Here is a 13,685-nt window from a genome sequence, read left to right on the forward strand (position 1 = left end):
CCAGCTAGTACCTGGTGGTTGACAGCGCCAACCAGGCATAGGATTGTCAGGTCCCCCCTGGCTACCGGCAAGGGATGGGGGGGGGGGGTAGGGTTGTCAGATCCAGGTTGGGAAACTCTTGGAGTTTTGTGGATGGAGCCTGGGGAGGACAGGGACCTTAGTCAGATACAATGCCACCCTCCAAAGCATCCATTTTCTCCAGGGGAAGTGGTCTCTGTGGTCTGAAAATGAGCTGTAACTCCAGGGAATCCCCAGGTCCCACCTGAAGGCTGGCATTCCTAACCAGGCATAGCCAAAGACCCCAGTTTCTCCAGAAAATATCACTTGTATGTGCATGTAAAGTGCTGTCAAGTCACAGTCAACATAGCAACTCCTGGTGCGGCTTTCAAGACAAGTGATTAAGCAGAGGTGGTTTGCCATTGCCTTCCTCTGCAGAGTCTTCCATGGAAGCCTCCCTTCTATGTGCCTACCCAGCTCAGCTTCTGAGATCTGACGAGATCGGGCTTTACTATACCATTCCACATCCCTAAATATCACTTAGCATTCAATTAAAAAATATGTGGGAGGTCTGTGATTAGGATTTCCTTGTTTTTTTTTTTTTTTTTTTTAAAAACTTAATCAGCAACCACAGGTATCTGCCCTGAAGACTTAGGGAAGTGATCCGGGGGGGGGGTATTTAACCTTTTCCTACTGCATCATTTCCCCAAAGTATAGCCTCCTCCTGGCGTTGCAATGAGCTCGGAGGTGGGGGAGACAGGTCCAGATGTTGCATACCTCTCTCTACCCAACTTTTTCAGAGATAACTGATGCTTTTGAGGGAAGGGAATGCTTTATGTGGGGAAAAGGCACAGGAAGAATGAGTTTGGTGACATCTCATTCAGGGTCACTTCCCCGATCTTCTGAGTAGCTGTGTGGAATTGATCATCAGAGTAAAAACAGTGCAAAACCCCAAGCATGGGATGTTCAGACCATGAACCTCCTCCATTGTGTCTGGATCGACCACTGACTGCATACATTATCTGTATAAAGTATCTTGTTTGAAATGGTTTCCCAGGGTAGTCTTGAGAGGCAGCTGTATGTAGCCATGTTCTGGGTTCAATGAACCATTTCTTGCAAAAACCAAATGGCGCTCAGCGTCATTGGGACTTAAGAAAACTTCCTTTAGTCCCGATGACGCTGAGCGCCATTTAGTTTTTGCAGGAAATTGTTGACAAACCAAATGAAGCTCAGCGTTATCGGGACTAAAGGAAGTTTTCTTTAGTCCTGATGACGCTGAGCGCCATTTGGTTTTTGCAAGAAAGGGTTCATTGAAGCTCAGCCAGAACATGGCTGAGCTTCATTTGGTTTGTCGACAATGGGGGGAATCAGTTGCAGAGCGTCGAGGGATTCAAAGTGTGCCACACTGCCACCTGTAGGACACCTTTAGTTATTTTTGGGTTGGAGCAAGCCCTGTGGCACAGAGTGGTAAGCTGCAGTACTGCAGTCCAAGCTCTGCTCACGACCTGAGTTCGATCCCAACGGAAGTTGGTTTCAGTTAGTTGGCTCAAGGTTGACTCAGCCTTCCATCCTTTCGAGGTCGGTAAAATGAGTACCCTGCTGGCTGGGGGTAAAGGGAAGATGACTGGGGAAGGCACTGGCAAACCACCCCATTAAACAAAGTCTGCCTAGGAAACGTCAGGATGTGACATGGGTCAGGAATGGCCCGGTGCTTGCACAGGGGACCTTTACCTTTTAAGGAGGACAAAGTTTAGAGAGAATGGTCATTTGGGGCTTGTCCCTTCCAGGCCATTATGAGGAACCGTTTCCTGCTAACTTTGGCCATTTATGCAGGGTCAATTTTGATGCTCGCTCAAAGCTCTTTTTTTAAATGCGACCTTTAAAATGCTTATTCACAGTCCCGCTGCAAAAGGAGAAATTCCACCCCCCCACACACACTCGCCTGCTCCTTCACTCCTTCACTTGCATAGCCATTGGCAATGGCCGTTTGCATAGCTAAGCCGCGTTTGTGATTTTTCATGGTTCCTTCAGTAAATGCTTCGGTGCAGGGGTGAAGCAAATACAAAAGGTCGCGTTAAAGGGGCTCTTAAGAAATGCGAAGGAGGTATGTGCCCGCTTCGCAGTCACTTCCTGAATTAAGGTTCAGCTTGAAAAACTAAAAAAAAAAAAAAAAATATGCGGGACACTTCAGCCTGGAACGCGTTGCTAATTACCAAGCATAAATGGCCTATGAAAAGAATCCTTTATGGTCTGATATGATCCACACTTGAATGACGCAGGGACAGTGAATCTTGCTCAGTCTAAGCAAATGACATTCATATCAGCATCTGTTTTGATCTTGTCTTCAATCTGACTTCTGCAAACACAGTCCAGTTATAGTTTCTGTCGAAATAGATTGAAATAGATTGATGGCTATTCCTCAGTAACCCTCAGTGGGTAGCCATGTTAGTCTGTCTGCAGTAGTAGAAAAGAGCAAGAGTCCAGTAGCACCTTAAAGACTAACAAAAATATTTTCTGGCAGGGTATGAGCTTTCGTGAGCCACTGCTCACTTCTTCCTCAGTAACCCTGTTTGCTGTTTCAGCATAGCAGCAGCTGGCTGCTTCTCCCGCAAAAAAACAAAAAAGAATAACTGCTGCTCATCTGCATACATTTAGGCATTTAAATGTATGCAGGTCTAGTCATCCATTGAGTCGTATTCATTGATCTGAGTTGGCTGGAAGGCAAAAGAAAATGCACAGTAATGCTCAGTTTAGTTAAATGGCGGCCAGGTAGCATTCATGAGATTGTCAATTACAGAACACACTTGAAGCATCATGTTTACAGTTAAGCTGCAGAAAGTCTACATACTCTAAAGAATATTTAAAAGGTCCTTCACAAAACTACTCAAAAGTAATACATGAAGAGGTGTTTTTTAAAGTCTATTTGGTGTGATGATTAGAGTTTCAGATTAGGATCTGGAAGACCCAGCTTCAAATCCCCTTTCTGCCATGGAACCTGGGTTGCCAGCTCTGGGTTGGGAAATACCTGGGGATTTTGGGGGTGGAACCTGAGGAGGATGGGGTTTGGGGAGGGGAGGGACTTCAATGGGGCATAAAGCCATAGAGTACACCATCCACAGCGGCCATTTTCTCCAGGTGAACTGACCTCTAGAACATAAGAAAAGGCATGCTGGATCATACCAATGTCCATCAAGTCCAGTACTGTTCACACAGTGGCCAACCAGGTGCCTCTAGGAAGCCCACAAACAAGACGAGTGCAGCAGCATCCTGCCTGTGTTCCACAGCACCTAATGTAATAGGCATGCTCCTCTAATACTGTAAATAATAGGTATGCATCATGACTAGTATTCATTTTGACTATTAGCCATGGATAGCCCTCTCCTCCATGAACACGTCCACTCCCTTCTTAAAGCCTTCCAAGTTGGCAGCCATCACCACATCCTGGGGCAGGGAGTTCCACAATTTAACTATATGTTGTGTGAAGAACTACTTCCTTTTATCTGTTTTGAATCTCTCACCCTCCAGCTTCAGCTCATGACCCCGCGTTCTGGTATTATGAGGGAGAAAAGCTTCTATCTCTGTCAGCTGGAGATCAGTTGTAATAGAGGATCTCCAGCCACCACCTGGAAATTGGCACCCCTACATGGAACCTCACTGGGTAACCTTTTCATCCATATCTACCTCACAAATGTTTTCAGAATAGTAGTGATATTCATTCAGCCTAACCTTCTGCCTATTGACGTATCACTATAGCATTATAATGCTGTGTTGTGTTACTTACAATTATGTTAATTACCCATTAAACCTCCTCCATAAGCACTTGAGTGGTGTGGAGAAGGGAATAGCCACTGCATGGGATTGAGATAAGGAAAATGTGGGGAAACCTACCCGTGTGGATGCTCCATCGCCACACTGAATGCTTCCTTATTTGCTGCAGCAATAAGAGTCCTGCTGCCATGTGGAAGCAGGCTGTTACCGCACTAGGTATTCCCAGTAATGTATCAAGAGTTTGGAAATGTTATAAAAAATTCTGTTCGCACTTTCAGTGTATTCCCACTGATGTATTAAGAGTTTGAAAATGTTGTAAAAAATACTGTTCGCACTTACTTTGGCCCCTTTAGCTGTGAAGATGTCTTCCAACCATTTTTTAGCTGTGGTATCCAAAAACCCTTTTAAAATGATGTTTTTTATAACATTTCCAAACTCTTGATACATCGCTGGGAATACCTAGTGCGGTAACAGCCTCAGTCTATCCCCACCACCCCAAGAGCATAGGCTGAAAACAAGCATAAGAAGCCCAAGGCCACCAGCAAGCTTCAAGGCAGAGTGGAGATTTGAACCCGAATTTTCCAGCTTATAGAGATCCAGCATGGTGTAATGGTTAAGAGTGGTGGACTCTAATCTGGAGTACCGGGTTTGATTCCCCACTCCTCCATATGAGCAGCGGACTCTAATCTGGTGAACCGGGTTGGTTTTCCCCTCCTACACATGAGGCCAGCTAGGTGACCTTGGGCCAATCATAGTTCTCTCCGAACTCTCTCATCCCCACCTGCCTCACCAGATGTCTGTTGTGGGGAGAGGAAGGAAAGGAGATTGTAAGCCGGTTTGATTCTCCTTAAAAAGTAGAGAAAATCGGCATATAAAAGCCAACTCTTCTTCTTCTTCTAGTCCAAAACTTTAACCACTACACCATGCTGGCTTTTATCAAAGATTCTGCAAAGATGGTAGCATCTGTAGGAGAAGATGAGACATCGAATGAAAGCCGGTTTCCTGTAGCTACAATGAATTGGCCAAAGCAACCCAGCTGCCACTGCAGTGTCAATCCGAGCTCTCAGAGCATCACGCTAACAGCAACACAGTTATTGGTTGGGATGATCTTCTGTTTGAAGGTGAACATCTCTTTCAGCTCGCTCCGGAAGCGATCGTGCAGCCAGGCGTAGAGGAACGGGTTACAGCAGGAGGAGCTCATTGCAAACCAGTGGCAGAGCAGCTGGATCAGGAGGAAGTAATCCTTGTTGATCAGGTTGATGTCTATGTCGCGGATGATGTTGAAGACATGGATGGGGAGCCAGCAGACGGCAAAAGCAGCCACCACCAGCACGAGCAGGCGGAAGATCTTCCTCTTCCGCACGCGGTCAAACTCCGTCTGGCTCTGCGTCGGGTGGCCGGGCACCACGCGGTTCTTTAGCTTGACGGTGATGCAGATGTACGAGAGGGAGACGGCCGAGAGGGGCAGGATGTAAGTGATGATCAAGGCGCTGTAGGCATACGCCAGGCGCTCCTTCTCTTCCTCCATCCAGAACTCCTCACAGATGGCAAAGCCTTCCTTCTGGAACTCCACGTGGTAGGTGTGGACGATAGCCGGGGCCACCAGAGCACAGGAGAGCAACCAGATTCCACCTATGATGTACACGCAGGTACTGAATGAGATGCGCTTCTTCAGAGGGTGCACAGTGGTGTAGTATCTGGAGAGGAAAGGATAATAGTGAGTGTGACATCTCTCTGCCGTGTTCCCTTTCATGGTAGGGCCATTCTTGTTTGGCACGGTCCACTTACCTGTTACCCTGCCTTGTTATTACCTGTGTCCCAGTTATCACAATAATATTAATCAATGTTAGTATTGAGATCTGATCTCTACGCATTGATCTGAAGGTCAGAATAGAGTTCTACTTGACCGTAACTTGTTTTTGTCTTATAATCATAACTCTGTCTTATAATCATAACTCCTGTTTTATGTTTGGGTTTTTTTAAAGTATCAGATGCCAGACTGAGGCCTTCAAATTCTTCTCAGGCCCCAGCCTGTGATCATATGAAAAGTCATAAAAAGGTGCATCTGTAGGGTTGCCAACCTCCAGGTACTAACAAAAAGAACAGCACAAGCTCCAATTTCAAAATACAAAATATATATATTCACAATCAATGTTCAATAGTCAAAGGACTTGCACACCATATACACAAAATACAACTGTACCATAGATGTATAAAGAGTTCAAAACCAAAAGGTAAGTGGAAACATATCCAAATAGTCTTAATGGTTAAAAAAATTCAAACAGTCAATGGCTCATAGAAACCCCAAAGGTCTATTCCCAAAGATGGCAAGCACAAAGGAGAAGGCCTTTCTAGGATGGAACTCCAACAGTTGCAGGGGTTGATCATGCGCAGTAGAGGTGATAGAAGCAATTCCAATACCAGCAATGCTGCTCATGTGCAGTAACTGGTAGTTAGATCGTGCGCAATAGGAACTGCTGAAGGAACTCAGTTGCCCACAGCAGTGATCTTATTAGTGGAACCAATGTGTACATTGAGGAATCCTCAGTCATACATAAATATCAAACAACCATGATGCAGAGGGTGCGCATGATCAACCCCTGCAACTGTTGGAGTTCCATCCTAGAAAGGCCTTCTCCTTTGTGCTTGCCATCTTTGGGAATAGACCTTTGGGGTTTCTATGAGCCATTGACAGTTTGAATTTTTTGTAACCATTAAGACTATTTGGATATGTCTCCACTTACCTTTTGGTTTTGAACTCTTTATACATCCATGGTACAGTTGTATTTTGTGTATATGATATGCAAGTCCTTTGACTATTGAACATTGGTTGTGAATATATATATATTGTATTTTGACATTGGAGCTTGTGCTGTTCTTCTTGTTTGTACTTACTGTTTTACAGCACTATTTGTAACTTGTTGTTGCAACCTCCAGGTACTAGCTGGAGATCTCCTGCTATTACAACTGATCTCCGGCCAATGGAGATCAATTCACCTGGAGAAAATGGCTGCTTTGGCAACTGGACTCTACGGCACTGAAGTCCCTCTCCAAACCCTGCCCTCCTCAGGCCCCGCCCCAAAAATCTCCAGGTATTTCCTGACCCTCAGCTGGCAACTCTATGCAGCTGGATATGTGCAATATGCCTTCCCACTGACTAACCACAACTGGCCCACAATTGGATGAGGAAAGGGGGGGTCTATGTCATTATTCCCCATTGAAGTCCCTCTCTTCCCCAAACTCCACCCTCCTCAGGCTTCATCCCCAAAATCTCCAGATAGCCTGCACATCACAATGACCATGAGCATAGGTATGATTGTCTTATGCTTCCCCTTCGCACAAGCATCCACCCCCTTGTGAAGCATTCACACTTTTGCACAACCATGCATGAAAAATTTCCAAAAGTGTGTGTGTGTGGAGGGGGAAGAGTTCATTTTTCAGGGGTTAAAATATTCACAAAATGCTTCCCGTTTCCTCTCAACACTTTTAGAAAGCAGCCCTACTAAATAAAATGCAGGTACTCCAACCAACCTCTAGAGGTCGCATTGTATTAGGGTATGCATATGTGGACATCTCCGCCTGTTGCTGTTTTGATGCTCCCTGGCAGTCCACTGACTCATCTCATGCTTATATTAAAGGAAGAACTAAGTCCATCACTGCATAGACAGGAAAAGCATACAAGGATCTATGGAAATGACAGCGTATTTCACAGCCATACGGTAATTGAAAGTATTCAGTGGTAGGCAGTTACAACCTAAAAAATAGAGATAAAGGGGCATAAAACATGTTGACTTAGGGAGCAAACCAAGATCCGATCTAGTCCAACCCCCTGCTCACAATTGTCACCAGCTAGAAAAGTCCAGAAAGCCAACAAGCTGGGCATGAAGGCAACAGTCCTCCCCCATTATATGTAGGGTTGCCAGCTACAGGTTGGGAAATACCTGGAGATTTTGGGGGCAGAGCCTGAGGAGGGCAGGGTTTGGGGAGGGATTTCAATGCCATAGAATCCCATTGCCAAAGTGGCCATTTTCTCCAGGTGAACTGATCTCTATCGGCTGGAGATCAGTTGTAATAGCAGGAGATCTCCAACTAGTACCTGGAGGTTGCAACCCTAATTATACGGCACCAGCATCTGACATTCAGTTTGCCTAGGAATAGCTAGTGCAGAATGCTGAGGCTACACTGCTGGTTAGGGCCAACTACTGGGAGCATGTCACCCCAATATTATAGCAATTACACTGGCTACCGATCTGCTCCTGAGCCCAATTCAAAATGTTGGTTTTGTCCTTGAAAGGGTTTCTGAAGGACCATCTTCTCCCATATGTTCCTGCCCAGGAATTAAGATCACAGGGAGAGGCCCTCTTGACTGCTTCATCAACCAAAGAAGTTTATCTGGTGGGTACATAAGAGAGGGCCTTTTCAGTGGCAGCCCCACAATTATGGATCAGTCTCCCCAGGGAGATGCGCCTGGGCCCCTCACTCTTGATTTTTAGGAGGCAGCTGAAGACAGTTTTATTCAGGACAGTATTCTAGTTGTTGTGCCTATCAACACTTTTAAACTGTGATTTTTAATCATGGCCTTTTATGTGATTTGTGTATTTTTGTGTTTTATGTTCTTTTTACATTGTAAACTACCTTGAGGTCTGTAAGTGAGAAAGATGGCTAATAAATGTTTTAAACAAACAAACAAGCAAACCTGGAAGGGCGGCTCCTCTTGCTTCCACTTGGGGGCCTTAATATCAGAAGGGTTGCCCAAACATTCTTCCTCCCTGAAAAAGAGCTCAACTTGAAAGCTCACTACTTTAACATATCCTAGATCAGAGGTCTTCAGCTCATGCACCGGCGGAAGCCAACCTACTGGGTCACAAGCCCTTATAAAACTGCCCCTCTCTCTCTCTCTCATTGGTTTTAAGAGCCAGCGTGGTATAGAGGTTAAGAGCGGTGGACTCTAATCTAAAGAACGGGGTTTGATTCCTCCCTCTTACACATGAGCGTCGGACTCTAATCTGATGAAACGGGTTTGTTTCCCTCACTCCTACACATGAAGCCTGCTGGGTGACCTTGGGCTAGTCACAGTTCTCTTAGAGCTCTCTCTGCTCCACCTAACTCATAAGATGCAATATACCCATTCGAAGCAGCAAATGTCTTGGGCTGGCTCAGAATACCAGTTTGAACTTCTCTGGATTCTTTGATATCACAAGAGATGCAATTCTACCCTTCTTTGGCTCTGATAGGGTTTGTTCCTGTAGCTGGCACGGCCTGTGTTTCACAACCCTTCTGGTTAACAAGTCGATTTGGTAATGTCACAATGAAATAACTTTTGGAGAGACGAATAGGATCAACGGTGGTCGGCTAATGATCGGCCCCCAGCCAATTCCAAGGCGAAACACAAAGGCCACTAAAGGTGCCAGGGAGCCTGACATGCATTAAATCAACCACGCTGCTCCCTCTGCTTTAATTTCATTAAAGTTCCATTTCTATACCATTTAATTAAACACAAACGGCTCGTCACGCATTGAAGCTATGGAAAGAAATTATACCTTTCCATCTCGGAACAGCCCCAATCCTTGGGAACTACAATTATCACATCAGAAGCTGAGTCACCCAATTAAGTCACGTGGTAAGGACGTATTGTGGGGGAATGAAATCACAGAGACTTTTCTTTTCCTTCAACCTGACAACTGGTATTACGCAGCGAGTTTTTGCTGGAATCCACACCTGCTCAAGGACCTCTTTCCACCTGGATTCATCTGCTGCAGAACATGAGTGGAGAATATTCACAGTCTGGGAATAGTGGCTGAGCGGCGTCTGGGCTGCAGATCAGCCTTGAACAATCTTCCCACTGCAGGACCAGGATCTGGGAGACCTAGGCTGAAAGCCCCATTCTGCCATGGAAGCTTGCTGGCTGACCTCGGGCCAATCATGTCGTCTGAGCCTAACCTACCTCATGGAGATGTTGCTTAGATAACATGGAAGAGCAAAGTACAGTGTAAGCCACTTAGGGTTTCCATGGGGCAGGAAGGCGTGGTATAAATGAAGCAAATAAATATGGTTGCCAACTGCCAGGTACTAGCTGGAGATCTCCTGCTAATACAATTTATCTCCAGCCGATAGAAATCAGATCACCTGGAGGAAATGGCCGCTTTGGCAATTGACTCTATGGCATTGAAGTCCCTCCCCTCTCCAACCCCTGTCCTCCTCAGGCTCCACCCCAAAATCCTCCCGCCAGTGGCGAAGAGGGACCTGGCAACCCTACAAATAAATAAGAACCACTGTTCAGAACCACAGTGTTCCACTGCCCCACAAGTTGGTTCATAAGGTACATTTTGTCTCTGTGCCCTGCTCCCTGATTTCTTCTTGGTGAACCCATTGCAGGACAATGTCTGATATGAATTGAGATCTCCATAGATCCAGTCCTGCCAATCTCTGGTGATTTTTATTTTTTGCAATTGCAGTGATGCTTTTTCAGCAACCAGGGTTGGGGAGTGGTTAAAAAGTAGAATCTATACATTGAATGCAAAAAGTACCAGGTTTAATCTCTGGCATCTTCAGTTAGGCTACCATAATTAGCTCTGTGGGGAGTGGAGAGGTTCGGTACCTGTTATTCCACCACCCCTCGCCCCCAGACAGCTAAGCCCTGACCTGGATGGCCCAGGCTAGCCTGATCCCGTCAGATCTAAGAAGGTAAGCAGGGTCAGCCCTGGTTAGGATTTGGATGGGAGACCTCCAAGGAATACCAGAGTCATTATGCAGAGGAAGGCCAATGGCAAACCACCTCTGTTAGTCTCTTGCCTTGAAAACCTCATAAGGGGTCGCCATAAGTCAGTTGTGACTTGACAGGACTACACACAGAGACACATACACACAGAGCTAATCAAAGCTTTGGATTTGCATTTTAAATTCTGGAAGAGGCAAGGGAGAAAAGGGTTAGACATCTCATTCGGCAGCGTGGTATAGTGGTTAAGAGCGCTGGCTTGGAGCGGTGGAGTCTGATCTGGAGAACCAGGTTTGATTCCCCACTACTACACATGAAGCCAGCTGGGTGACCTTGGGCTAGTCAAAGCTCTGTTAGAGCTCTCTCAGCCCCACCTGCCTCACAGGGTGTCTGTTGTGGGGAGGGGATGGGGAGGTGATTGTAAGCCGGTTTGAGTCTCCCTTAAGTGGTAGAGAAAGTCGGCATATAAAAACCAACTCTTCTTCTTCAACCTTTCCCTGATCTTGTGCCTTTAAGCAGCACTGTTAGTTGCATGAAAAATACCCCTTGGACAGCACTGTTTTTAAGGTTTGGACCTTGGCTGCCTGTTATCCTTTCCATTTGGGATTCAAACACTTGGCTACTAGAATTATGCTGTCATGGAAACACAGCATCACCTCTCCTTGATTTTCTGCATCTGTGCCCAGCTTACCAAAGAAAGCAACTACATTCGGTTACCGGACCAATTTTTTTGCACACACGAAAAATATGGTATTAACTAACAGGCAGGGATAATACCTGGTACAATAGGGAGTCAAAGACACCTTTCTTTGATTGGTTGCTACAAAACTCATCCGCAAACCAAGACATGTCATTCTCCAGTCTCCTGCCGATCATTCAGCCCTTCCAGGATGGAGAACAGATATTAAATTAGTGCATTCACTAACTCAGTTGGCCAGAAGCTAAAAACGTGGTGAGAACTTGATGGTCTGGGACTGGAGAGAGCTAACAGTCAGGGGCAGAAAACAGAGGATATGCAAGGAACCAACAAACAGCATGAGTTTGCTGCCCAGTTGGAAGACAATGAGACAGAATCATCCGCTTGAGCTGTGTCATACTGTGATTTCCCTAGATCTGCTGAGATTAAAACCGTAGGCCACTGTAAGAACAAAAAAAACCCGGAGAGAGATGGGGACATTTGCAATCCCTTTGCCCCAATCATTGGCTTAACTGACAGGTGGCTGGAACAGCATTATAACAGGCCTTACGGACATTTCAATGTACAGAAACTGTTATGTCAAACTAATATTCTACGGTCCAAATCTCCCTAAATCGTAGCTAGGGCCATACACCCACCAGTGAGTTCTGGCTCACAAAGTTTATGCTGGAATAAATGTTGTTAGTCTTTAAAGGGCCACAGGACTCCTGTTTTATTTTGCTATTAAATAACGCAGTTCAAATTCTGAATCAAGGAAAGGCAGTTCCTAAGAATCCATGATATGCAAATCAAGAAAATTGTCATATAACATTTTTTCCTAGCAAGATGTAATGCAGTACCATCAATATGGTTGCCAACCTCCAGGGAGTAGCTGGAGATCTCCCACTATTACAACTGATCTCCAGCCGATAGAGATCAGTTCACCTGAAGAAAATGGCCGCTTTGGCCATTGGACTCTATGACATTGAAGTCCCTCCCCTCCCCAAACCCCGCCCTCCTCAGGCTCCACCCCCAAAATCTCCAGGTATAAGACCTGACCTGGTTGAGCCTACTTAGATTGTCAATATGCTTTGAGCAGGTCAGGAGCTTGAAGGGAAGGGGACAAATAAGGTGGGTGTTGAACAGAAGATGGATAGTAATGATGGGAAGGGAACTAGGTGGATGACAGTAGGAACTTATGTCCATGTTGGGAACTTGGGACTGGAGGGAAAAGATGTAAGCAAAACTCACTGCAATGTGGCAGTCTAGTAATTGGGGACCCCAAATGTCTTCCCTTAGTGAAGAGGTAAGTGAAGCCTTTGGGTGTGGGTCATTCATGGGGGGAGACACTCAGAAGTTACCTGTCCACTGCGATAGCTGTGAGGGTGAAGACAGACACATACACTGTCATGGGCTGCATCAGGAATACGAAATAGCACAGGAACTTGCCGAAGATCCACCCCTGGGGGTTGAAGGCATATGCCAGGGTAAAGGGGACGCAGGTGGTACACATCAGCATGTCCGAGAAGGCCAGGTTGCCAATGAAGAAGTTGGTAACGTTGTGCATTTTCTTGGTCTTGCAGATGACGTAGAGGAGGAGATAGTTGCCGAAGATTCCCACCAGCACCACTAAGGTGTAGCAGGGGATCAGAAGGGGTTTGAAAGACTGGATCAGCTGCACACCTGTAAACTGACTGCTGGAATTGGAGCTGTTCCGAAGCACGATTTCATAGGTGCTGCCATTGAATGGTCCATTGTCCCAATGGCTGGCGCTATCCATGAGTCATAAGCAACAGTGACTGATAGTAAACACAGATGGCAGTAATTGCAGTAGGACAAGTCTTCTGGATTCTACTCCGGAATCACGGCCACATCACCATACCTTTGGAACCTGGCTTCCCTGTACAAGTGGACATGACAAATCCGTTTCTTTCATTCAGTCAGCGATAGAAAGCCAACATAACAAGGGAGGTTGTTTAAGCCTAGGTCAGTTTGGGAAGGGTATCTACATTTCCCAGGGCAATGCATAATCGTGGGCCATCTTGTTTCTCTGGTGTTCACAGCTCAAATGTACATCCCTGAGGTAACATGTATTTCAAGGGCCATTTGTTTTACTCCCTGATACTCTTGCCACTACAACACACCCCTTTTCTGACGCTTTTCCATTTTCGTATGTTCTGCATTGGAAGCCTCTTCATAATTTTGGTTTTCCATCCAAAATGTCTATTACACGTCTTGCCGGGAAGTTAAAAAAAGATTGAAGGAATGAATTGCTCAACAGATGCCTGAGAAAACAGATGAAAAGGGAGTGTTAGAATGACAGACTCTGGTAAACAGTTTCCCCCTAAAGACCGGCAGTATGGAAAACAAGTTATGATGATGCCAAGTTCAGAGCAGACAGATTGTGATGTGAGATCTGGGATTCTGCTGAGAGCAGTCACAGTTGTGGAGGACAGGTTCCCAAATTGCTCTAAAGGCTGTCAGAGAAAAAATGTCTGCTAAAAAGAACCAGATTTAAAAAACAAAACC

General features: G+C 45.7%; 1 protein-coding gene across 1 annotated transcript; it reads right to left on the minus strand.

The window, feature by feature from the left end:
* Positions 1–4,828: 4,828 nt before the first annotated feature.
* LOC130487503 (prolactin-releasing peptide receptor-like) lies at positions 4,829–12,936 on the minus strand. The gene is made up of 2 exons (XM_056861033.1): positions 12,518–12,936; positions 4,829–5,462 (listed from the first exon to the last, which is right to left on the minus strand). The coding sequence occupies exons 1-2, from the start codon at positions 12,934–12,936 to the stop codon at positions 4,829–4,831; spliced, it is 1,053 nt and encodes a 350-aa protein (XP_056717011.1).
* Between the last annotated feature and the right edge of the window lie 749 nt (positions 12,937–13,685).

Source organism: Euleptes europaea, chromosome 14, assembly GCF_029931775.1.
Source record: "Euleptes europaea isolate rEulEur1 chromosome 14, rEulEur1.hap1, whole genome shotgun sequence".
Lineage (NCBI taxonomy): Eukaryota > Metazoa > Chordata > Lepidosauria > Squamata > Sphaerodactylidae > Euleptes > Euleptes europaea.